The 27,153-nt window shown below is 40.2% G+C and overlaps 2 protein-coding genes across 10 annotated transcripts; both read right to left on the bottom strand.

The window, feature by feature from the left end:
- Window positions 1-1,503: 1,503 nt before the first annotated feature.
- On the bottom strand, window positions 1,504-26,392 carry LOC100331909 (D-galactoside-specific lectin-like). 2 transcript variants are annotated; one of them, NM_001365958.1, is given in 6 exon segments: window positions 1,504-1,756; window positions 25,481-25,584; window positions 25,665-25,797; window positions 25,897-25,944; window positions 26,147-26,206; window positions 26,341-26,392. In NM_001365958.1, coding segments are annotated over 6 exon segments (387 nt in total). In that variant the 5' UTR covers window positions 26,369-26,392; the 3' UTR covers window positions 1,504-1,742.
- Window positions 6,513-21,985, bottom strand: LOC147838530 (uncharacterized). Of its 8 annotated transcripts, XR_015522055.1 has the most exons (7): window positions 14,720-21,251; window positions 14,157-14,335; window positions 13,983-14,065; window positions 13,842-13,910; window positions 11,264-13,555; window positions 7,141-7,209; window positions 6,513-6,854 (listed from the first exon to the last, which is right to left on the bottom strand). XR_015522055.1 is itself a non-coding variant. In XM_087304413.1 (5 exons), the coding sequence occupies exon 5, from the start codon at window positions 12,919-12,921 to the stop codon at window positions 7,714-7,716; it is 5,208 nt and encodes a 1,735-aa protein (XP_087160539.1). In that variant the 5' UTR covers window positions 12,922-13,713; window positions 13,842-13,910; window positions 13,983-14,065; window positions 14,157-14,192; window positions 21,857-21,985; the 3' UTR covers window positions 6,513-7,713. The 8 variants fall into 8 exon arrangements, 3 of the variants coding, with proteins under 3 accessions (XP_087160539.1, XP_087160538.1, XP_087160540.1); XR_015522057.1 differs by lacking the exon at window positions 14,720-21,251 and adding an exon at window positions 21,857-21,985 and having other exon boundaries at window positions 7,141-13,555; window positions 14,157-14,192; XR_015522056.1 differs by having other exon boundaries at window positions 6,513-7,012; window positions 11,264-13,713; window positions 14,157-21,251.
- Window positions 26,393-27,153: the final 761 nt, after the last annotated feature.

Genomic DNA, 27,153 nt, shown 5'->3' with positions numbered 1-27,153 from the left:
AGCTGGCATATAACCAAAAACTAGATCATATCGTTATAATTATTCCATTAACGACACTTATAGAAACATTTATACATTGACATGGTGTTTATTGAGATCTGTGTGTCTGCTCTTTACAGAAGCTGTAAACTGCACGCGCGCGGTGACCGCAGATGCTCAGCATTGACTAAACGCTTTAATTTAGCCTGTAGTCTTTAGTTTTTTTTACATAATGTTCTGTTACTTAAAATATCTTTCATTTTTTATTTAGTTTATAAATAAAATGAGTGCTAGCTTGTTTAGCTGTGATCATTACGCAAGGGTCGTATTGCATATTCGGTTTATTCTTCAGTAGCCTAAGGATTCGTTAATAATGTATTTTATAAATGGACTGTTTATAAGGACTAAACTATTATTATATAATACATTGGGCTAATTAAAACATTAAAGTCAGGTAGGACAACAAATCACATCCATGTAGTGAATTACTGTTGAGTGGTATCGGTGCATGGTATCGGCCTTTCATGTCCGATACGAGTATTTGAACCAAGTATCAACCCAATATCGGTATCAGTGCATTCCTAGTTTGAATCAACAAATCTAGCTAGGTTTTGTAAGAAAGCCATATAAATTCAATTTAGTTAAAAAAAAAATCTGATTTGTTACAAACCATTTAGATGAATAAAGACAAGTTTACCTTAAAAACTGTATTAAGACTGACATCAAAATAAAAATACTGAAAAAAAAACGAGGAATAAATTAACATGATCTTGTTTCTACTATTAAATATATATATATATATATATATATATATATATATAAACTATTGCAAAAGGCTAAAATTCAGTTGCACAAACCACAACATTTTAAGCTTAAAAACAACCCAAACAGCACAAATAATAATTGCACCAGCAACAACAATACTATTTGGAGGCATGTTAAATCAAAACATTTCACCCTAAAACAAATCCAACTGAATGTTGATTTATTATTTGACAATGATTGTTCAACCAAAACTCAATATACTCAACCCTTGATTCAAACCTTATTTTACTTTGTTTAAACAGAATTTTAAGGTTTAAAAGCACCTGAAGATGAACAAATTTGTTTGGGAAGAATAATCACTTTATGTGCGAGGTTAAAATTAGGGTGCAACATTTAAAAAAAAAAATTAAATAAAAAAATTAATGATTGAGATTAGACACAAGTGATTTCAAAATCATACTGAGGTAAAATATCATTCATATATACATATAGTTTTCAGCCAATGGATTTGACTAATTACTAATGTCGTTTAAGATATATCAAAACAATTTTAACAAACCCCTAACAGTAAAACACACGCACATTATCAGATATTTTATCAGGACAATTTAGGTAGCCTTTAACTACTGTTAAACACTAATTGCTACACTTATCCACCATGTTTTCAGATATTACAACAGTTTTACAAATTTTAGTGCCTATATTCAGTCAGGAAACTACCAATAAGAGCAAAGAGGGAAAAAAAAAAAAAAAACCAGGCCACGTTCTAAAAGACATTTATTTAAATGTCAACTCCCAACACAACAGGATTAATTAGGAAAAGAAACTTACAGATGCCATTATAAACTACAGTGATAGTCAATGTAGTCACGCTTCAACTAAAACATGTTTATGGAATTATTTTTAATAAAACCCATGATTGATCTTCATGTGAAGCATTAAAGGTTTCTTTTTGGTCCAGCCAATGTTGAGATGCTGACAAATCCAGATCCACAAGATCAGCCCCTACGACCTTCAAGACAGAAACAAGCACATCAGTTATTAAAATCACTTGTGCAGCTTGGTTGCTCTGAACAATAACTTACGCCTGCAGCAGTATTTGACTCTCAGGTACTTGTATGTGCCGACACAAGGATCAGAGAACACACTGTTGGTGGCTGGTACAGAGCAGCGCTTTCTCCAGTTACAGCTACAGCACAGAAAGGATAAGTCATGAAACCCATTTGATTAACTGGCCTAAACTGATTTGTTTAGTTGTAAACATTATACCGTCTTCCCACAATGAAGACAGCGTTTGGTGTATAGCAGTGGGTGTCTCTGAGCTGCCCATATGGACGGTTGCGGCAGCTTCTTCTTTCTGTACGTCCATAGTTTGCAGCAAGGATCTTAATCACAGTATGATCTACATGGAGACAGAAGCAAATGGTGGGGCATTTGAGAATTAAAACCGCAGCATTATAGAACAAACAAGTTTAATGGATTGTGCCACTTGAACACTTTACCTGGACAGGACAGATCCAGGACAGAGTGCTCACACGCAGTTTCTATGTCTGCAAAATGATAGGGTCTCACTTTAATGCCCAAATAGGAACTTAAACTGGTAGACTTCAGTCATAAGAGCAAATGACCAATAAGGTGTTAAATAGTTGCTACATTACGAACTAAGAAAGACCAAGTGTTTAAAGTTCCTTTGAGAATTACACATAATAATCACGAATTAATAAATAACTAGGGAAGTGATATGACACTCACCAGTAGACCTCTTACAGTAATCATCTGCAGATATCAGCAGAATGGAGTTCAGAAACACCACTGAAAAACAAGAAAACTGATGAACACACGTGCACTGCTAATCTCACACAGATTCACATTATTAGCTGCACATGACATAAACATCACCAAAACTACATATAAATGTTCATTACGATATTCAACAAGAAACTCACAGGTAAACAATAAACTGAGAGAGCACATGATTCTGCTGCCGTCCACAACGGTGCTTGTAGTCTTTACTGATTCATATTTAAAGGCCGCTGGTGTGATTGGTAATGAGCGACACCTGTGCACCACACCGCTCCGCCGAGGACAACAGGAGGAGCCCAAACCCAACTCTAAACAGCAAAATAGTTTGAAACATTCGGGAGGGAAAATCCATCTGTGCTGCTTTGGTTTTTCAGATGTTAAAATAATCTTGGACTTTGTGATTTGTTTTTCAGCTCCACCAACTGCTCTAAATTCAGCCTAAAATGTACGGTTTGCTTCATTTGTGCTAGTTTGGGACAGTGAAAGATTAATTTGTGCTGCTTCTCTTTTCACAATATTAGACAATGACTTTGAATTGATGAATAACGTCTTCAGTCGCCTCTCCAAATACTCTTGTTTATTGTGTTTTGTATAGTTTTATGAATTAAATAATATTTAATTTCGGTTTTTGGGGTCTCTTAGCCCACCAAGGTCCAAATTCATCCCAACTAGTCTTGTTTGTTGGTTTCATTTGTGCTGCTTCTGTTACATAAATATGATTATTTGCACACGTTCAATGACCTTTTTTCCCTTTCAAACACTTGATGCATGTCTTAATAAACTATTAACTTGAAGAGCAGATGTGATTTACCTGAAGTGTGTCTCTCGCACATTTATTTACTTTTTTTAAATACATCTTTTCAGCAGAGATGTAAAAAGCTAAAGGCTGTCCATCATTTTGACAGATTTCCCAGAGGGTGATCGGCATCCAAATACTCTATATTTAAATAATAATCTTTCGTTTATGCTGGATAACTTACAAGATCAATAAAAACTGTAAGTGGTTTGCCTATACAGAGAAAACCTCTCACATCCCAGCACAGTCACTTTATTTCCAATTTCACAATCATGCACTCATTTACTGGTGTTATTGCTGCCGAGAGTACCCAACTTCATTATTTTGTGTGAGTCTCAGGACACTAGAAATGAAATGGGCCTATTTTATCATTGCGACTTCAGCAATTGATTTTCATCCTAAAATATAATTTAATAATTTAATTAACAGTATAGATTATTATCCACGTTTTCTGTTTTAAACTTACAGCACAGGCTAATACTTGTGCTAGGCCTACAGCTTTGACTTAATTCAGTGAAGCAGTTGTAGCCTTTATTTATTTACACAAAAATATTTGACTGAATGAACAAAACTTGAGCTACCATTTTTAAGAACTTTATTAAATAGATTGACTAAAATCAGATTGTGACAAACAATTCAGATTACAAAACATGACTACAATAGCTAATTTGCTGTAAGAATGAATGTTTTAAAATTAATTTTCTGAAATAAAACAAATTTTTTTCTAACAAAAAAACAGTGAAAAAATATTAAATAGAATTTTTTTTTTTGGCATTTGGACAAAAATACAGATTAAAACACTTACACTAACCAATATTGAATATTTTACCAGCAATGACTATTTGGGATGAATTTGAAGCATACAGAGGACTTAGAAACACAACTTACCTTAAAATAAAAGTGGAAGTAAAACCAGCTCACCATTGATTTTTTGCCAAAGGAATCTTCACTCCAAAGATGAAGATTCAAACCTTTTTTTTTACTGTGTCAACAAAAGAAACTTGAAAGGTTTAAAACCACTTGTGGGCGATTAAACTTTCACTTTGGGGTGAATAGTCTTTTAAAGGGCCATGAAACCCCCTCGTTTCAGCAGGGTGTTTTCACACCTCTACTTTGGAAAAAGTCAGAAAAGTGGGCGTGTCCAGCTCTGTTTAGGGGGGAGTGTCGGAGGAACTAAAGTAGGATGGTGTGGGAGTGTCTATTTGGGCACGCGCGAGTTTCAGTCAAAATACACACACATGAGAAAGTGATGGTGTTTAACCTACATGGACATCTGTAGTCGAATTATTTGCCAAATTATTAAATCTTGGACTTTAACTGCAGTTTGGCTCTTTCATTCAGGGACTTCATTCATGCCCCTCGCGACAAACGCGATAGTTGATTCGAGGATCTGCTCTAAGCGTGTATTTTTCATGCAATGTTTGATACCTCACGGCGAATGAGAGAAAAAAAAACTCTGCATTTCCTGGAAACTTAGATGCACACGGCAGGTAGCGTCAGAAAGCCGCGTGTGTTATTCCGGTCACAAAATGCGGTGCTATGTTTGCACTCAGTGCAATAGTTAACTTAATTCGATACGAACAAACTGAATAAACAAAGAGCACTGATCGCTCACTTACCAAATCTGTAGAGACAGGACAATCACCAGCATCTAGAGCCGCGTCTTTATGAAGAGAAGACTAACGTTACAAGCGAATCCGAATTTCAGCGTTTGCAGATGAGAACAGCTCTCAGGTAAACAATGTTCCTCCTTAGACACGTAAGTTATTGTTGTCGAGCGTCGCGTACATTGTTAATCCACACGTGATCCAGCTGAGCTCTCACAGAGAGAAAAGGAAAACGAAACTTAATGGCAGCAAACTATAAAAGCAACACTTCACGCTTGTTTTGCCAAGACAACGTGGCGTCTCTGTGGTGTAAACACGGTGACACTAATGAATATTAATGAAGTTGCACAATAGAGCACGCTGATTGGTTTGAACCAAGCCTTACTCATGCATTAATGCATCACACTGTAAGACGTAATAAGACTCACGCCCAGTCTGCACGCTGGAATACAACGCTATTATGTCATGACCGAGACGCAGCTTCAAAAATTCATTTCAAACAGGAAGTACGAATTTGCTTGAAATAACGCAAAAACAACCAATTTACACTTTTTAGTGAAATATAGGTGTCCTAATAGTGTTTTTAGCAGTGTGGGACACATATACAACTGTCAACAGCTCAAAAAATGTGTTTTGGTGTTTCGTGACCCTTTAAACTTTTGCTTGGAAATCACAAGTCAGCAGCAGGGGGCAGCATTTTAAAAACATGTTTAAAGACACAATGCGTTACATAACTCAGGAATCCTCCTGGGGTTAGATTATCAAAAGTTTTTAAAAAGAGAAAGAAAAAGAAAAATTTCTTGGGTTGTTTTCAGATAAATGACCAAGACAGTTAACTAGTCACAAACAAACTGTTGTAAAAGCATACTACTACACTTAACCACTACTTTTTCAAAGGTTTTACAAATTGTATACCCGAATTCAGTTAACAAACTAATATGGGGAGAAAAAAGGGTGAACATCCGTTTAAGTCACCTTAAATAGCATTTATTGATTGCAAACTCACAACACAGAAGGATAACAGGATTAACTATGAAAAGAAACAGTGCTTTTATTGGTTAATATGGATGCCATTTTTAAACTACAGTAATATGAAGCATAGTTATGCTTCAACAAACTGCTTTTTTGGGATTTAGTTCTAATAAAACCCATGTTTAGTCTTCATAAATTATTTTTGTCCAACTGATGTGGAGTTGCTCACAAAAATAATGTAAATCCAAAAGATCAGCCCCTACGACCTGCAGGTGAAACAAAGAGAAACACAATAAATATTGAAATCACCCTTGCAACCTGATTGCTCTGAACAATAACTTACGCCTGCAGCAGTATTTGACTCTCAGTTACTTGTATGTGCCGACACAAGAATCAGACAATTTGGTGTTGGTGGCTGGGACAGTGCAGCGCTTGTTCCCATATACTGTAGCTACGCCATTCAAAGGACAAGTCATGAAACAAATTTGATTAACTGGCCTTTTTTCAATTCAATTCAGCTTTATTTGTGTGACCAGAGGACTTTTGTCCGTGTTAATGATTTAGCAGAGGGTAAATGAAGTGACTTACAATTAGGAGGACAATTATATTTTATTCCACAAGTTGTAATATACAAATTGTCTCCATCTTTATTGCAAATAAGGAGGAAAAAAAAGTAAATAAACTAAATAAAAGAAAAGAAAAAACAAACCACTAATGGCCACCGGTTACCCAGAAAGTGAGGACAGATGAGGTACCCAAGCAGCAGTGTTTTCACCACACTCAGCTCACAGCAATCACACTGCAACCTAAAAAACACAAAAATAAACAGTGACCAAATCACCACACAATCCCAACCACCTTTTCTCCACCGCCATCCACACAGTGCAGGGAACCCAGTGGCCACTGATGGTAAAGCAAATCCAAAACAGAACCTACAAAAGAAAGAAAAGTTTAACAAAGGAAAATACAAATTGTTGTCAACCTAGCAACATAATAAACAACCCAAATTCGCATACAACAAAAGTCAACAACAAGGATTCAATAACAAAAATATTATTGTAAGTCTAAAGTAAACGGCAACCGTGCATCCCTAAAAAGGGGAAACACAGTTTATTACAACACAGAAACTCAGAATATAAAGAAATCAAACACAATAAAACATCCTATAAATAAAACATGCATTAAGAGATAAAAACCCTTCTTTGTTTTAAACAATACCTCTAAGATCCTTAATTTCCCATGCTGACACTCAGGCAACAATCAGCAAACAATGATCCCGTAATAGCACTAGAAATAAAAAGGATAATATCATTAAAACACAATACTAAAAACGGTTTATTAAAATTATAAAACAACTACCTCTTTAAATAAGTTCGCAATGAAGATCTGGCAGCATTAAATGTTGTTTGCTCATCAGCTACCCCTCACGTGAAGTGTTGACTCTATAAATGTCAGTTTATGCATGCGTTAAATAAAGGAAACTCCGCGAGAAAGAGAGAGACCGCACATCACACAAATAAACTTACTACCTACCGGCCTTTACGTGCCGCGACCAGAATGCAACAACGACAGCAAAATGGCAAACAAACTTTGACTCACTTATATAGCGCTGAGCAATCTACAACCTGTTGTTAATTTATGCCGCAATCAGGAAATAAAGTGTCCGCACATAAACAACAACACTTCCTTGCATGGCGCTAAGCCTGCTGGGACTTGTAGTGCCCAGACATGGTCTCATTACAATCTACCCCCCAAAATTTAAATCGACGTCTCGTCGATTAACTTAAACCACTACAACCATGGGCGAAACAAACCATTTAGGACATTGCTGGACAGCCCCGTTACTGGAAGAGCAACATGGCTATGCAACTCAGCTTCACTGACATGTACAGGCCGAGGAAGATGGTATGGGTTTGAATGCTGTCCAGCTCTTGCTCTTCTCGTACGCCTTACAACCGCTCCTTCCGGCCGTGGAGCGGACTGGTCCTCCACATCAACCACTACAGGTAAAGATGGACTAATATCTTCTATTATTTGTGTTCTAGGTTGCGGATTAACTTTTTCTTGAGATAACACACCCCCAGGCCTCAGGGACATCATTACAATATCTCCCTCTTCATCAGGGAAGTTTTCTTGATAGTCTGCCTGATCTAAAAGGCCAAAATCATTTGGGGGGGTATAGGCTGGACGCAGTTCAGAACGATGGAGGTTTCTAATATTGCCACCTTCTACAGGAACAATAGCATACACAGCTCCAAGTTCATCAAGGGACCGCACTACTTTGTAAGGGGTTAAATCCCAAGCATCTTGAATCTTGTTCCTGCCTTTTATGTTGTGAGCTCTTCGATACACAAGCTGGCCTTCTTTTAGCTTCTCATGTCGCACAAGCTGGTCATTTGTTCGAGCACGATGTTCTGTGGCACACTGAAGACGAGCTCGGGCATTGTTGAATATTCTTTCCAAGTTGTCCTTATGGTACACCATCCAGTCTACGTCACTCTGGAAACCATCATCCAATCCCAACAGAAAATCGACTGGCAAATGTGGCTCCTGCCCAAACATAAGGACATGAGGAGAGTACCCAGTAGATTGATGCTCTGTGGTATTGTACGCAAAGACTACCTGAGCAAGATGGTCTGGCCAGCGACACTTTTCCTTTGGTGGCAATGTACGAAGCAAATCATGCATGGTTCTATTAAACCTTTCGCATTGCCCATTGCCTTGTGGTCGGTAAGGTGTGGTGCGAGTCTTTGAAATGCCATATAGTTTGCATAACTCGTAGATCAACTTGCTTTCAAAGCACCTTCCTTGATCGGAATGGATTTGTCGTGGTACTCCAAACAAGTAGAACCAACGCTCCACTAAAACACGTGCCACTGTTACTGCAGTTTGATCTTTAGTTGGGATAGCTTGTGAGAACTTTGAAAACACATCAGTCATAACTAGTACATTTTCAAGCCCATTTGATGCAGGTTCCAGTAATGTGAAGTCAATAGCCAGGATGTCCAATGGTCTCTCTGCCATCAGGTGCCCCATGAAACTTCGCACTCTTGGTCGTACCACTTTAGCCAGAGTGCAACGCTGACATCTCTTGCACCATTCCTCAATAAACTTAAACATACCTGGCCAATAACAACGAGTTCTCACTAAACTTGCGGTCCGCTCAATGCCTTGATGCCCATGATCATCATGTAGACTGGCCAAGACTTTTTCCCGGAGTACAGATGGTAATACAACCTGGCGGATTTCTCGATGTTCCTCTTGAGGATGAAACTTTCGGTACAACACTCCCTCCATCTTCACCAGCTTCCCCCACTGCCGCACGAGTTCCAGCACCTCTGATGACTCCATTGCTCTCTCTTGTGCATCAGGGGTCTTTTGGCGATTCCAATAAACAAGAAAACGCCCAATCGCAGGATCCGCTTCCTGTAACGCACCAAGATCTTCCCTAGGCTGTTCTGGAAAGACAGACATGGTTTCACTGGCAACTGTGTGACAACTGTTGGGACCATACTGATGTAACTCCTTTGGCACTGGAGTCGTTAAAGCAAGTTCAACCACAGATGGAGTTTTTCTAGAAAGAGCATCAGCATTAACATTTGACCGTCCAGGCTTGTATTTTATTTCCAGATCGAAATCTGCCAGTTGATTAGCCCAACGCTGTTCCAATGCTCCCAACTTTGCAGTCTGCAAGTGGCTAAGTGGATTATTATCAGTATACACAAAGCACTTCTGGCCCAACAAGTACTCCCTGAACTTTTCTGTAACAGCCCATTTCAGGGCCAAAAACTCCAATTTCATAGAGCTGTAATTTTGCATGTTACGTTCAGGTGGTCGCAATCCACGGCTTGCAAAAGCCACTGGTCGATGTTTACCTCCATGTTCTTGAGACAACACAGCGCCCAGACCTTGGTGACTTGCATCAATGTCCAGAATAAAGGGCTTACTAAAATCAGCATAAGCCAGAACAGGAGCGTTAGTCAGAGCCATTTTAAGGGCTTGGAAAGCACGTTCACAAGAATCAGTCCAATTGGACCCCAGGTTAATCTTAGGTCGTTTACTCTTTTGCCCCCTAATCAGCTCCGCTACCAATGCATTCAAGGGTCCAGCCATTTTTGAAAAGTCCTTTACAAACCGTCGATAGTAGCTAGCAAAGCCAAGGAAAGATCTAAGTTCTTGAAGACTTTGTGGCTGATTCCACTTAGCTACGGCCGATATCTTCTCTGGATCTGTGCTAACCCCAGTGGAAGAGACCACATGCCCCAAATAACGTACTTCTGACCGGAAAAAGCAACATTTACTGAGTTTTATCTTAAGGTTTTGTTGTCTCAGCCTATCCAGCACCAGCCCCAGTCGTTGAATATGTTGCTTAATAGTTGTTGAGAAAACAATCACATCATCCAAGTAGAGCAGCAGCGACTGAAAACTCTGGTCCCCAAAAATTCTCTCCATTAATCTTTGAAAAGTGCTTGGGGCATTGCACAGTCCAAATGGCATCCTGTTAAATTCAAACAGCCCAAATGGGGTACAAAAAGCAGTCTTGAATCGATCAGATTCCGCTACCGGTACCTGATTATATCCACTTGCCAGATCCAAAGTTGAAAACCACTTTGCTCCAGTCAATGCATCCAGCGACTCTTCTATCCTTGGCAAAGGGTAGGCATCCTTACGGGTTCTGGCATTCAGCTGGCGGTAGTCAATACACATCCTCAAAGAACCATCCTTCTTTTTCACCAATACAATTGGGGAGGCATATGGGCTACTGCTCTCCCTAATAATGTGGCTGTCCAACAACTGTCTAATGTGAGCCTTCACATCTTCAAACTGAATGGGGGGAATTCTACGATAGCGTTGGCGTACTGGTGTATCATCTACTAAGGGGATTTGATGGTCTATTAAATTTGTACATCCCAAATCGCCATCATGTTTTGAAAAGACGTCTGAATATTTCATTAACAATCTCTTAACTTCCTCCTCCTCAATCTCTGAAAGCCCAGACAGTTCTACGCCTTGCATATCAATGCTTGACTCCGATGTAACAGCATGGCACTGAACAACCACTACACTAGGGTCCTGTGACCTATCACCCTGAAAGAAAATGCCCTGAGATGAACTTATGATTTCAACATTAAGCAAACTACCCAATCTAATTCTGGGGGGCAAATATAAAGGTTCTGTGCCGACATTAACTATAGGTACATGAACTATACCTTGAACACACTGCAGCATAGCAGATGAGATTAGCACTCCAGCAGGTAACCCCCCGTTCTCTGGGTTTTGGGGTTCTAAAACCACTACTGTCCCACTGTGTATATTCTTTGGGCACAAAGCAGGCACTAACCTCATAGTTCCAGCTGGAATCTGAACAGGTTGGCAGGACTGCACTCTGGCATACCCAACAAAGCCAGGAACAGGGGCATCCTCCACCCCGTGACACTGGGATAGGGCGTCTCTCCAACCTTGTTCTGCCTGCCTAACCTGTGGAACTGAAAATAGTGCTGGGCCATGTTTTTCAAACAAATCATTATAACATTGTCCTATAATGTTCATGCCCAAGAGGCCAGGAGTAAATTCTTTCTTTTGATGAAAAAAAACATCAACTGGATCTTTCACAACCAAAATGCCCTGTCCTCGAAGGGTTTGTCCCAACACTTTCACGTCGGTTTCAAAATAACCCACATAGGGGATCTCAAGGCCATTAGCTGCTTTTAATTGAAGCCAGTTACATTTCTTAAGACCATTCACCCCTAATTGACGGAAATGTTTCTCAAAAAATGACTCTGTTATCGTGGTTACCATGGATCCTGTATCCAACAAACAAGAAATATCTACTCCCATCCCAATCTGTGCATTTACAACAGGGCATTTGCCCACGAGTCGCTGTAAAATAGTAGGGCAAACGGGTGACTTTGAAGCTTCCCTAGTCCCTTCAACAATCTGGCTTAAAATTGCAGTAGGGGCTACAGTATCGGATTCCCCAACTGAAATCTCATTTACATTTGCCTGAGGTGATCCGGAGTTTGACTCTGTAGGCCAAGGTGAACGACAAAATCTGGCAATGTGCCCCATTTTGTTACAACGTAGGCATCGCCACAATGTATTTTGCCTTGGTAAAGCAACAGCAGGGGGATCATTCTTTGTAGGCATAAGTCTATCAAGACGCTGGGTAAGATCATTTAATTGTGCTTGTTGCTGTCTCAACATTTCTTTCATTTCTTTTAACTCTGTTGATTCCTGGAATCTAACCTTAGGTTCCTGGTCAACTACCCTGGTTTGAGTGGCATTACACCATGGCTGGGAATATGAAAGAGTTGCTTCCCTGCTCCCCTCTTCTACCCATCTAAGAGCCTCACGTCGAACCTCGAGCAACGTAAGAGAAGGCTTCTCCCTCACAAGTCGTTTCAACTCACGTTTTAACGTTACATCTTGGACATATTCAACAAACTGATCGCGAAGCACTCTATCGGAATTGGGAACACTACCTGGATTACTATTAAGAATCAAGTCCATCAATGACATTAAAGCATGAGAAAATTCAGTCAATGATTCACCTTCTTTCTGTTTTGGCTTATAAAACCTCTGCTGTAATTGTACAAATGTCTGTTTTCCCCCATACAAATCTTTTAAAACTTCAAAAACAGACTCTGGAGTTTGTCTAGTAACAGGTGGATGAAGTTTTACCTCCATTCTAGCTTCTCCCCCAAGATGATCTAACAGAAAGACAACCTTTTCTTTATCAGCCCAACCTCTACCCTCAATACACACCTTAGCCTCGTCAATCCAGTCCTCAATACTCAAGTTAGAGTCCATGTTCCCATAAAAACGTGGGCACTTCCTCTCTCGGGGCACATAAAGCATTCTGTTAAAAGACACTGAAGATGGGTCATTAGAAACAGAAGGGTGAGGTTGGCTAGGGGCATCACTGCTAGATGGGGGACGCAGTCTCATCAACTCCTCATTCTGTGCTTGTAAGCTTTGAACCCGCTCCCTCAAGTCCATTAGTTCTTACTCCATATCTGTTGGTGAATTCTGGAAGACAGTTCAATCAGCACAATGACATCCAGGGTCCACAAAGCAGAGTCTGCGAAATCCTTTATGCACGGTCACCGTTTACTTACACTGAACTTATGCAAAAACATTTAAAGTTGCACAATCGATAGAGTAAGACACTTCACAACAGCCTCTGCTAAATTAAATCAATTTTAAATGTCCTGCCGACTACGCCAATTGTGACCAGAGGACTTTTGTCCGTGTTAATGATTTAGCAGAGGGTAAATGAAGTGACTTACAATTAGGAGGACAATTATATTTTATTCCACAAGTTGTAATATACAAATTGTCTCCATCTTTATTGCAAATAAGGAGGAAAAAAAAGTAAATAAACTAAATAAAAGAAAAGAAAAAACAAACCACTAATGGCCACCGGTTACCCAGAAAGTGAGGACAGATGAGGTACCCAAGCAGCAGTGTTTTCACCACACTCAGCTCACAGCAATCACACTGCAACCTAAAAAACACAAAAATAAACAGTGACCAAATCACCACACAATCCCAACCACCTTTTCTCCACCGCCATCCACACAGTGCAGGGAACCCAGTGGCCACTGATGGTAAAGCAAATCCAAAACAGAACCTACAAAAGAAAGAAAAGTTTAACAAAGGAAAATACAAATTGTTGTCAACCTAGCAACATAATAAACAACCCAAATTCGCATACAACAAAAGTCAACAACAAGGATTCAATAACAAAAATATTATTGTAAGTCTAAAGTAAACGGCAACCGTGCATCCCTAAAAAGGGGAAACACAGTTTATTACAACACAGAAACTCAGAATATAAAGAAATCAAACACAATAAAACATCCTATAAATAAAACATGCATTAAGAGATAAAAACCCTTCTTTGTTTTAAACAATACCTCTAAGATCCTTAATTTCCCATGCTGACACTCAGGCAACAATCAGCAAACAATGATCCCGTAATAGCACTAGAAATAAAAAGGATAATATCATTAAAACACAATACTAAAAACGGTTTATTAAAATTATAAAACAACTACCTCTTTAAATAAGTTCGCAATGAAGATCTGGCAGCATTAAATGTTGTTTGCTCATCAGCTACCCCTCACGTGAAGTGTTGACTCTATAAATGTCAGTTTATGCATGCGTTAAAAAAAGGAAACTCCGCGAGAAAGAGAGAGACCGCACATCACACAAATAAACTTACTACCTACCGGCCTTTACGTGCCGCGACCAGAATGCAACAACGACTGTTGAGGTGGAACCTCTGGAATGTTCTGATAGTCCTTGAAAACTGGAGACTCCGGTAAGAGAGTAAAGGGCTCGGAGAGTTTCATCCAAAAATAGCTTTAATGAGTGAGTACGTGTGTGTGTGTGTGTGTGTGTGTGTGGTCTGGAACATAAAATAGAACAAATTAAGTATCAATAAAATATTACAGGTTTAGCAATTAACAAATAACAGTCAAACATTTCCATTTAGATTACAACAGAAAATAATCTTTAGGTATAGGAATAAATTCACTGTCAAACTGTAGTGTTTAGAAATGACTCAACATTACACCATGTGTCAAAATATATACATTAATCCAACAAGGAAACATACTATGGCATAAATAGTTTGGACTAGCATATTAGCTTCCCAACACAGATTAACATATGACATAAGATTATGCAAATATATGCATTAAAGGTGAAATACAACATTACAGATATTGTTACAACAGTATTAACATAAGTATTACCCATGTTTTTGGTGGGAATCAGTAAATAAACTTACTTTCTTGGCATGAACGCACACAGGATAGATGTTTGCCTTCTCACCGTGCCTCACAAGTGATTTTTGCCATGTGCTTGCTCTTGAAAGCGAAAGTAGTGAATGTCGGTCAAATAAGAGAGGTGCGCCATCTAGGGTATACTCATAAGAACTGCAACCCTGTATAGGACTTTCCTACAAAGCCGCCCCCAAATTTACTAGATAAATTTGTAATTAGTCTAGGGAAAGTCTCAAGGCTAATTGTTTCCTTCCTCATCTTCCCATGATGGTAACTTAACTAACCGGGCGACAGGCCGAAGATAAGTTCGCTCTTTTACTTGCACTTCTGCAGTACGTACGCAATGATCTACACCAGCATATGTCTTAATCACTTTACCAATAGGCCATGAAGCTCGTGGCAACTGTGGATCAACTACCATGACGATCTGTCCAATAGTTAAATTGCCGGTGTCCCTTTGCCATTTTTGGCGTGTCTGTAGGCCTGGTAAGTAATGCCGTACAAAGTTTACCCAAAAATGATCAGCCAAAATTTGACTATGTCGCCACCTCCTTCTACCTAACAGATCACTAGAGGAGTAGATCGCTTGTGGGAGTGATGCATCGCGACGGCCCATCAGCAATAGATTGGGTGTGACTGGGTCTGGATCAGCTACATCCGAGGAAACATACCCGAGTGGCTTGGAGTTGATGATTCCCTCAACCTCTACCAGCACTGTACGTAAAACGGACTCAGTCACAGTTCGATTGCCTAGGACTACCTGAAGAGCTGTTTTGACAGACCGTATCTCTCGCTCCCAGGTACCACCAAAATGCGGGGCATGTGGCGGATTAAACTGAAATGTAATTTCCTGACCAGCTAACTGTTCTTTAAGTGAAGCTTCTAACGCTGTAAAAGCTTCTTGCAATTCAGTGGCTCCTCCCCTGAAATTTGTCCCCCTATCCGCCAGTATCTCAAATGGCTTTCCCCGACGTGATACAAATCTTCGTAAAGCCATCAGAAAGGCATCTGTGTCCATGCTCTCTAAGAGATCAAGATGTATACAACTTGTCGTCATGCATTTGAATATGATGCCCCAGCGTTTCTCAGTGCGTCGTCCTATTTTAATGGTGAATGGGCCAAAACAATCAACGCCTGTTGACCAGAAAGGGGGTTTATATAGTCTTAAACGTGATGGAGGCAAGTCTGCCATCTTTGGTATTACAGGCTTTGCTCTCCATTTTTGGCATGTTTCACAGTTGTACTGGTGTCTCTTAATGGATTCCCTGCCACGAAGGATCCAGTATTTGCGTCTGATCTCACCTAAGACCCGTTCTGGACCTGGATGGAGAAGCTGGTTGTCATATTTCTTGATTAGGAGCATGGTAATTGGATGTTTAGGGTCCAGTATTATGGGATGTATGGTGTCTGGAACTAGGCACTCAGCTCTGCGAAGCCGTCCGCCTACTCGGATAAGACCAACTGTCTGATCATACACAGGGGCTAGTGCAGCCAGACGGCTCTGGGTGGATATGGGTTTACCTTTTGTCAGTGCATCCACCTCTTCTGGGAAGCTGTCACTCTGAGCTTGCCTTAGTATATGTAACTCAACCTCAATGGCATCTGCTGCAGTCATGGAATCAGCCGCCCCGTGAAGGGACTGGTAAGTAAACTTCAACAGTTCACTCCAATTTTTATAATTGGAGATGGCAGGTTGAGGCGTAGTGATGATTGTATTGCCACAGAATGTTTGTTTTCTTAGCTCATCATGATCATCAGGAGCAGCTAATTCAGGCAGGGATGGCCAGGTGTCTGGATGCTGGTGAATGAACTGTGGTCCTTGACTCCAGCGCTGGGATTTGGTTAACTCTACCAAAGTCTTCCCCCTGGTCAAATCATCCGCTGGGTTGTCTGCAGTGTTAACATATCGCCAACAAGACTCCATTGTCAAATCCTGAATTTCCGCTATGCGGGTTCCGACAAAGACTTTATAGCGGCAGGAGTCGGATTTTAACCAACTCAGGACCGTTGTCGAATCAGTCCACAGGACAACATCTCTGGCAGGAATAGACAACTCTTTACTGAGTAACTTTGCTAGCTGCGCTCCTGTGAGAGCTCCACAAAGCTCCAAGCGTGGCATTGATATCTGTTTGCGTGGAGCCACCCTAGATCTTGCCATCACAAAAGCAACATGTGTTTGGTTATGCTGATCTAAAGTACAGAGGTAAGCGACTGACCCGTACGCGCGTTCAGAGGCATCGCAGAAGATATGTATGGTTCTCTGCATGCCTTCTGTGTCTGCACATGGTGGTATGTATGCTCGGGGTATTTCAACGGTGTGCAAATTAGCCAGTTCAGCCTCCCATTGGCGCCACTGTATTCGCAGGCTTTCTGGGTGGATAACATCATCCCAACCAACTTTTAGGTTCCAAAGATCCTGAATTAATATCTTTGCTTTCGTAGTGAAAGGTATTAGATATCCAAGTGGGTCATACTGCGTAGCCAGTACCTTGTAAACATTTCGGAGTGTGGGTTCAGAATAATGAACTTGACGGTGTTGGTATCCAAGATGGTCAGTGAGACAGTTCCAGCGGAGACCCAAAGCTGGCTCTTGTGGATCTGAACTATGCTCAGAAACCCACAGTTCAGTGCTAGCTGCTCTGGCTTCTATTGGGAGGTGTTCTATTACTTGGGGTATGTTGCTGGCCCACTGGCGGATTTCAAACCCCCCTGACGACAGATGACTACGCATTCGGTCAATTAGGCTGCGAGCTTTCTCTGGGCAGTTAAGACTCTGCAAACAGTTATCTACATAGAATGCTTGTTCGACAGACATTTGAACATCCTCATAGCCTACACAGTTGTCTTTTACATGTCGTTGTAGCGCATATGTGGCACAGCAGGGACTGCAGGTTGTTCCAAATGGGAGGACTTGCCATTCAAAGACATTTGGCTCTTCGTTCTTCTTCATGTCCCTCCAAAGGAAACGTAACAGTGAGCGATCTTCTGGCAAAAGTCTGATCTGATGGAACATTGCTTTAATGTCCCCACTGATTGCCACTGTGTGCTCACGAAACCGAAGTAGGACTCCAAGAAGTGAAGGACCCAGGATCGGCCCAGGAAGAAGATGTTCATTAAGCGCAAGTCCTCTGTACTGGTATGAACAATTGAAAACAAGCCTGGCTTTGTTATTGTGGTGGACTAAGTGATGTGGTAGATACCATGATTCAGCAGAGGATTCAACTTCTTCATTTGTCAGCCTCTTTACATAACCTGCATTTTCAAGTTTCTGAATCTCCTCGCAATATGTCAGGGTTTGATTGGGGTCATTAATGATTCTCCGTTCTGTACTTCGAAGTAGTGAAAGACAAGCCGATTTGGGTGCTTTTAGACAAGGACTGTCTTTCCGCCTGAGAAGTGGTGTAGCATATCTCATTGTGCCATTTACATTCACCCTTACAGTTTGCTGCTCGAGCAATTCAAGTGCTTGTTGATCGAACTTGGATCGAGTGGCTGCTTTCTCACTGATATAAGGTAAAGTGTCGATCTGCCACAATTTCTCCACATGTCTCTGTAGATCTAAGTGGGTAGGTCCCACTGCAGTGAAGAGACACCGCTGCTCATCACTAGGAACATGCATCAGGCTGGCAGGACCTTGGAGTGTCCAACCAAGCGGGGTGCAGATTGCTACAGGTCCACCTGCTGGGCCAGTATGCACAGGCTGAGTGGGAATGAGCAAATGTGGAAAGTCGGAACCGATTAGTAGTACGGGCCGCACATGATCAATTTCTGGTATTGGTAACCCTCGCAAATGCTTGTACTTTTTCATCAGTACTTTCACTGGGTAAGTATGCTCTGAGAAACCCAATTCATCAGCCGTAAAGGCATGATGGATCTTGTATTTTTGTCTAGGATTGTCAGCGGGTGAAATTTCAAATGAAACAGATGACCCCTTCAGGTGAACAACCTCATGTCGGACAGTTCTCAATGAGAGCGTTTCAGGGTTTTTATGCAGCTGGAGGTATTGTGTAGCAGAGGAGAGGAGAATTGTCCGCTCGGAACCATCATCTAGCAAAGCATAAGCCTCTAGTGAGTGTCTGGCATTATGTATGAGTACTTTGACCACCTTTAACATGACCTGTTGAGGACGATTGGGACGGTCAAGATAAATGGTGTCTGCTGAGGTACTGACCATAAGGACCTTGTTGGGCTCCTGCATGTTTACATCATGTAGTACAGTAAGATGCTGCTTTTGACATATATTACAGGGCTTTTTGAGGGTGCAAGCCTCAGGTTTGTGATTGCGTCCACAGCGGAAACAACCTTTGTCTCTGATCCATTCTGTGATCTGGGTAGTCGTCAGTGACTTAAATTTGGAACACATACTGAGATAATGCTCACGGGTATTACAGTATGGACAGTAAGCCTTTGGTTTGTCCCTGGGCTTTTGTGGAAAGGTACGACATGGCAGAGTGGTAAGGGGCATTTTATCATGACTGCTACTAATGTTGTAGTACACAGAAGATGATGATGTATGGCTACTCTTCCCTTTCCTTTGAGGCTTTATCTGTTCTTGAAACATGTCAACAGCTCTACTTGAGATGCGCTTCGCCTGTGATTTTAGCTGAAGCCATGCTGCTAAGTCATGAAGAGTGTATGTTTTATCTGTCCCTGTGACGAGTATACCACGACTGAGACAATGTTCAACAAATCCATCTCGGTAGGTAGCCGGCAATTTGACTAAAAGTCTGTCCACATGTGAGCCACACTTCAGTTCGTACCCATTCTCCCCTTCTAAAGAACGAAGCATACCTACAAGTGAATGTACTGCAAGAGCGAAATTATCGAAGGCTTCGGCATCCCCTACTCTAACTGGTGGAGAGTTCAAAATGGACCCAAGTTCACTCTGTACAAGTTGACGAGGTTGCCCATATTTGTCTTGGAGGGCTTGCAATGCAGTAGTGTACGGTGTAGGATCATGCATATAGGCTTGTGCTAATTTGTATGCACTGGGTAGTCTTATTCTGTCTAGAAGTACCTGGTACTTAAACTGCTCTGTGAGATGAGCGTGGCAGCCTATGAGACTATCTAATGCCATTTTTAGTAGGGCAAAGTCTGACTCCCTACCACTCTCAAATGTAGGCAGAGCTGGTTTAGGTATACCATATGAATTAGCAATTAGCATATCCATAACATTGGCTGGGGCTGGTGGCTGTACACTGGGAACATATAGCCTGGGTAATGGCTGTGAGCTTAATTGCTGTTGCCTAACAGGATTTTGTGACTGATTAATTGTGGGCTGAGACGGTACTGAAATTGACTGGTGAGGTGGCTGAGCATAGCTGGTCGCTGTTGAATCCGGAGACACATATGATGCACCTGGGCATAGAAGGTTAGAGCCTAACTGACTATATGTTTGTCTCTCATAGGACAAAGATGGCTGTACGGTTAAAGGAGGGCAAACATCTGCAACATGTAATTTTACCTGTGAGGGAAACACACCTGGTGCTGCAACAGAACAGATAGGAGAAGGAACAACATTCATTGGTTCTACATATAATGATTTGGATGTAGCATGAGAGGTAATGTGCTCATGTACTGAATGTGGAACTAATGGCTGAGCAGTAACAGGTTTACTCTGATATGTGTGGGGTGTAGAGTGCTGTGTACTATCAGGGAACTGTCGTAGTGTATGGTGAGCAACCTCTACCTTTGGTAAACGGAGTGTATCAGTCTGTACCTGCTCTGGGTCAAGTTCACCTTCAGTTTGTGAAATAGCAGTTGCATTCTCAGTCTCTGATTCGCGGAGAAGTGAAGCAACAAGACGCGCTTTCTCCAGCTCCATCTCTTTCTGCTTAATACGACGCTGTCTCTCAAGCTGTTTGGTGATCAGTTCTTTGGTCTTGTGTGCGGCACGAGCCTCTTCATCTAACTGATGACTTCTCCTCTGCTGCTCTCTGAGTAATTCTTCTCTCTCATATAATGCTAAGCGTGCTTGTTGATCCAGGAACTCACACTGCTCCTCAGCTTTGCTCTCCTCCACCATCTGCCTCTGCATCTCTGCTAGCTCCATACTTTTCAGCTTTTCCTCTACAATAGCTGCCTGTAGCTCTGTCAGTTGCGAAGCTGTCGAACGGCTGGATACACTGCTTCTGGTGGTCTTTGTCCTGGATCGGCTTTGACGTGACTTTGCAGATGAATGTGCTGATAATGATCGGCAAGGCACATGCGCTTCATCTGGATGTGCAGATGCAATGGCAGCTGCTGGCATTGTATTACTGTCCCCTGCACTGGAAGCTGGAATCTGGCTTGGTTGATATCCAACATCATAATCACCCAAGTAGGCTGGTGGATGTCTCTCCCGCTGAGTACAAGGTTGCACAATGGTTGGTGTGACCTCCTGCTCGGATTGCATGTTGTCTTCAAGGTTACTATCCTCCGGCTCGAAGGACCATTTGTTGAGGTGGAACCTCTGGAATGTTCTGATAGTCCTTGAAAACTGGAGACTCCGGTAAGAGAGTAAAGGGCTCGGAGAGTTTCATCCAAAAATAGCTTTAATGAGTGAGTACGTGTGTGTGTGTGTGTGTGTGTGTGTGGTCTGGAACATAAAATAGAACAAATTAAGTATCAATAAAATATTACAGGTTTAGCAATTAACAAATAACAGTCAAACATTTCCATTTAGATTACAACAGAAAATAATCTTTAGGTATAGGAATAAATTCACTGTCAAACTGTAGTGTTTAGAAATGACTCAACATTACACCATGTGTCAAAATATATACATTAATCCAACAAGGAAACATACTATGGCATAAATAGTTTGGACTAGCATATTAGCTTCCCAACACAGATTAACATATGACATAAGATTATGCAAATATATGCATTAAAGGTGAAATACAACATTACAGATATTGTTACAACAGTATTAACATAAGTATTACCCATGTTTTTGGTGGGAATCAGTAAATAAACTTACTTTCTTGGCATGAACGCACACAGGATAGATGTTTGCCTTCTCACCGTGCCTCACAAGTGATTTTTGCCATGTGCTTGCTCTTGAAAGCGAAAGTAGTGAATGTCGGTCAAATAAGAGAGGTGCGCCATCTAGGGTATACTCATAAGAACTGCAACCCTGTATAGGACTTTCCTACAACGACAGCAAAATGGCAAACAAACTTTGACTCACTTATATAGCGCTGAGCAATCTACAACCTGTTGTTAATTTATGCCGCAATCAGGAAATAAAGTGTCCGCACATAAACAACAACACTTCCTTGCATGGCGCTAAGCCTGCTGGGACTTGTAGTGCCCAGACATGGTCTCATTACATTTGTATAGCGGTTTAACAATGTAGATTGTGTCAAAGCAGCTTCACATCAAGGGTCATAGGAACAGGATCAGTGTAGTTCAGTTTGTAGTGTTTAAATCCAGTTCAGTTTAGCTCAGTTCAGTGTGGTTTGAAATCATTACTGAGAGTTCAAACACTGAAGAGCAAATTCATCGATACGTAGCTTTACAGATCCTGAACCATGCAAGCCAGTGGCAACAGCGGAGAGGGAAAAAAAAAACTTCACCAATAGGAGATTGAAGAAAAAAACCTTGAGAGAACCAGACTCAGTTCAGCACGACCATTTTAATTTCTCCGCTGGCCAAATATCTTGTGCAGAGCTGCAGTCTCAGCAGTGGAGGCAGGAAGCGGGCTTCAGCGAAGACTCGTCTGTCCCTGGAGCGTCACTGGAATCAGTCTCATGCTCTCCACTCCCCTATGACCAACAGCGCAGCAGCAGCTCAGGATACGGCCTGGTCCCGGATATGGACACCTTGGGATCATCTCGTCACTGGACTTGGATCCAATCAGTAACTCCGCATAATCTGGGGACCTCGGGATGAGTATCCCCAGGTGGAAATGGAGAATGAAGAGAATAATTAGCGTAGCTGCTGTTCATAGTGTATGTAAACAAGATGTAGAAACTTGTGTGGAAACCCGCTAAGTGATGCATTGAGTGTATGCTTTACTAAACAGATAGGTCTTTAATCTAGTTTTGATCTGAGAGAGTTCAATTCAATTCAGATTTATTTGTATAGCGCTTTTACAATGTAAAATAACTGTGACGTGCGGCCACACATCGAATCTATGAGGTCTGATCTCATCTTGCTCTAGCTGTCATGCAGACATTGATACAGACACCACACAAGTCAAGTCGCAAGACTGAGGCTGGTACCAGCTGACAGAATAGCTGAAGCCTTTGCGAAATCTGTGAAAATACAGCACTGAAACTAACAGGCATAAATATCTTTGAGCCAAAAAGTCTATTTGTGGGATATCTGTATAAACACAATCAGAGCTGATATTATGTAGAAGTTAAGTCGACTAATAATTAGACTATATTAATTCTAATAAAATGAATACCAAAATAAACAATTCATTGCGTTTTTCGTTTAATAGAAAATATACAGAAACTAAAAAAAATGTAATCTAGTTTGTATTAATGTGTTTTAATATTATTAAAAAAATGCTCAGCCTATTTAAGCTTAACGGCTATATACACCGCCAATAGACGAGCATTCAAAAATATTATTTTACTGTGTACTGGATTAGGATTATAATGTATATTTTACAATGAAAACTAAATGTAGCATGTCTCGCTGTCATTTAAACATGTAATTTATAACACACCAGAGCTGTAAGCGGTGTGTAAGCATACAGGGCGGTGTTTGGTTACTGCGCACCACGTTATTGAACGCCAATATCTCTGAGGGAGATTATGCTACCCGATAGCCTATATTACTGAGAGATTTTTAAAATAAAAGGCATTTTAAAAAAGAAACAACAGTCAAATCGCACCTGTCATCTTGCCAGTGTAGCCTAAGTGTGTCGCCCTCGCATGTCACCTGCCGGCTGGCGAGAGAGAGAGCGCATGCTTAAAGAGCTCAAAGCTGGCATATAACCAAAAACTAGATCATATCGTTATAATTATTCCATTAACGACACTTATAGAAACATTTATACATTGACATGGTGTTTATTGAGATCTGTGTGTCTGCTCTTTACAGAAGCTGTAAACTGCACGCGCGCTGTGACCGCAGATGCTCAGCACTGACTATACGCTTTTATTTAGCCTGTAGTCTTTAGTTTTTTTACATAATGTTCTGTTACTTAAAATATCTTTCATTTTTTATTTAGTTTATAAATAAAATGAGTGCTAGCTTGTTTAGCTGTGATCATTACGCAAGGGTCGTATTGCATTTTCGGTTTATTCTTCAGTAGCCTAAAGATTCGTTAATAATGTATTTTATAAATGGACTGTTTATAAGGACTAAACTATTATTATATAATACATTGGGCTAATTAAAACAAAGTCAGGTAGGACAACAAATCACATCCATGTAGTGAATTTCTGTTGAGTGGTATCGGTGCATGGTATCGGCCTTTCATGTTCGATACGAGTATTTGAACCAAGTAGCGACCCGATACCGGTATCAGTGCATCCCTAGTTTGAATCAACAAATCTAGCTAGGTTTTGTAAGAAAACCATATAAATTCAATTTAGTTAATAAAAATCAGAATTGTTACAAACCATTTAGATGAATAAAGACAAGCTTACCTTAAAAACTGTTTTAAGACTGACATCAAGATAAAAATGAAAAAAATGAATAAATTAATTTTTAACATGATCTTGTTTCTACTATTCAAAAAAAAAAAAAAATATATATATATATATATATATATTGCAAAAGGCTAAAATTCAGTTGCACAAACCACAACATTAAGCTTAAAAACAACCCAAGCAGCACAAATAATAATTGCACCAGCAACTACAATACTATTTGGAGCATGTTGGTTAAAAATAAACATTTCACCTTAAAACAAATCCAACTGTATGTTGATTTATTATTTGACTAAATGATTGTTCAACCAAAACTCAAGACTCAATATATTCAACCCTTGATTCAAACCTTATTTTACTTGATTAAACAGAATTTTAAGATCTAAAAGCACCTGAAGGTTAACAAACTTTGTTTGGGAAGAATCACTTTGTGCGAGGTCAAAATGGGGGTGCAACATTTATATAAAAAAATAAATAAATAAATAATAATAATAAATATATGATTGAGACTAGACGCAAGTGATTCCAAAATCATGCTGAGGTAAGTTGTCATTCATATATACACACATAAATAATAATTTACAGCTATTGGATTTAGTTAATTACTAATGTGTATAAGATATCAAAACAATTTTAACAAACCCCTAACAGTAAAACACACGCACATTATCAGATATTTTATCAGGACAATTTAGATAGCCACTAACAAACTACTGTTAAACACGAAATTCAACTCTTATCCATCATGTTTTAAGATATTACAACAGTTTTACAAATTATAATGCCTGTATTCAGTCAGGAAACAACCAGTAAGAGGGTAAAGAGGGGAAAAAAAATAAAGATAGGCCACATATAAAAGGCATTTATTTAAATGTAAACTCTCAACACAACAGGATTAACTAGGAAAAGAAACTCTTATAGATGCCATTATAAACTACAGTAATAGTCAATGTAGTCATGCTTCAACTAAAACATGTTTATGGAATTATTTTTAATAAAACCCATGATTGATCTTCATGTGAAGCATTAAAGGTTTCTTTTTGGTCCAGCCAATGTTGAGATGCTGACAAATCCAGATCCACAAGATCAGCCCCTACGACCTGCAAGACAGAAACAAGCACATCAGTTATTAAAATCACTTGTGCAGCTTGGTTGCTCTGAACAATAACTTACGCCTGCAGCAGTATTTGACTCTCAGGTACTTGTATGTGCCGACACAAGGATCAGAGAACACACTGTTGGTGGCTGGTACAGAGCAGCGCTTTCTCCAGTTACAGCTACAGCACAGAAAGGATAAGTCATGAAACCTATTTGATTAACTGGCCTAAACTGATTTGTTTAGTTGTAAACATTATACCGTCTTCCCACTATGAAGACAGCGTTTGGTGTATAGCAGTGGGTGTTTCGGAGCTGCCCATATGGACGGTTGCGGCAGCTTCTTCTTTCTGTACGTCCATAGTTTGCAGCAAGGATCTTAATCACAGTATGATCTACATGGAGACAAAGCAAATGGTGGGGCATTTGAGAATTAAAACCGCAGCATTATAGAACAAACAAGTTTAATGGATTGTGCCACTTGAACACTTTACCTGGACAGGACAGATCCAGGACAGAGTGCTCACACGCAGTTGCTATGTCTGCAAAATGATAGGGTCTCACTTTAATGCCCAAATAGGAACTTAAACTGGTAGACTTCAGTCACTGGAGCGAATGACCAATAAGGTGTTAAATAGTTGCTACATTACAAACTAAGACTGACTGAGTGTTTAAAGTTCCTTTGAGAATTACACATAATAATCATGAATTAATAAATAACTAGGGAAGTGATATGACACTCACCAGTAGACCTCTTACAGTAATCATCTGCAGATATCAGCAGGATGGAGTTCAGAAACACCACTGAAAAACAAGAAAACTGATGAACACACGTGCACTGCTAATCTCACACAGATTCACATTATTAGCTGCACATGACATAAACATCACCAAAACTACGTATAAATGTTCATTACGATATTCAACAAGAAACTCACAGGTAAACAATAAACTGAGAGAGAGCATGATTCTGCTGCCGTCCACAACGGTGCTTGTAGTCTTTACTGATTCATATTTAAAGGCCGCTGGTGTGAGTGGTAATGAGCGACACCTGTGCACCACACCGGTCCGCCGAGGACAACAGGAGGAGCCCAAACCCAACTCTAAACAGCAAAATAGTTTGAAACATTCGGGAGGGAAAATTCATCTGTGCTGCTTTGGTTTTTCAGATGTTAAAATAATCTTGGACTTTGTGATTTGTTTTTCAGCTCCACCAACTGCTCTAAATTCAGCCTAAAATGTACCGTTTGCTTCATTTGTGCTAGTTTGGGACAGTGAAAGATTCATTTGTGCTGCTTCTCTTTTCACAATATTAAACAATGACTTTGAATTGATGCATAACGTCTCCAGTCGCCTCTCCAAATACTCTTGTTTATTGTGTTTTGTATAGTTTTATGAATTAAATAATATTTAATTTCGGTTTTTGGGGTCTCTTAGCCCACCAAGGTCCAAATTCATCCCAACTAGTCTTGTTTGTTGGTTTCAGTTGTGCTGCTTCTGTTACATAAATATGATTATTTGCACACGTTCAATGACCTTTTTTTCCTTTTCAAACACTTGATGCATGTCTTAATAAACTATTAACTTGAAGAGCAGATGTGATTTACCTGAAGTGTGTCTCTCGCACATTTATTTACTTTTTTTAAATACATCTTTTCAGCAGAGATGTAAAAAGCTAAAGGCTGTCCACCATTTTGACAGATTTCCCAGAGGGTGATCGGCATCCAAATACTCTATATTTAAATAATAAT

Source organism: Danio rerio, chromosome 22 (assembly GCF_052040795.2).
Source record: "Danio rerio strain M-AB ecotype USA chromosome 22, GRCz13ab, whole genome shotgun sequence".
Classification (NCBI taxonomy): domain Eukaryota; kingdom Metazoa; phylum Chordata; class Actinopteri; order Cypriniformes; family Danionidae; genus Danio; species Danio rerio.
Note: the sequence above shows the minus strand (reverse complement) of the source record. Positions and strands in the feature narration are given on the sequence as shown.

Bases quoted from the DNA above. Each gene is read 5' to 3' on its own strand.
- LOC147838530 (XM_087304413.1), bottom strand. From the start codon at position 12,921: ATGGACTTGAGGGAGCGGGTTCAAAGCTTACAAGCACAGAATGAGGAG.
- LOC100331909 (XM_087302217.1), bottom strand. From the start codon at position 26,368: ATGCTCTCTCTCAGTTTATTGTTTACCT. The intron at 26,207-26,340 runs GTGAGTTTCTTG...CTTGTTTTTCAG, and splicing joins TCTCAGTTTATTGTTTACCT to TGGTGTTTCTGAACTCCATC. The intron at 25,798-25,896 runs GTAAAGTGTTCA...GTCTCCATGTAG, and splicing joins CCTGGATCTGTCCTGTCCAG to ATCATACTGTGATTAAGATC.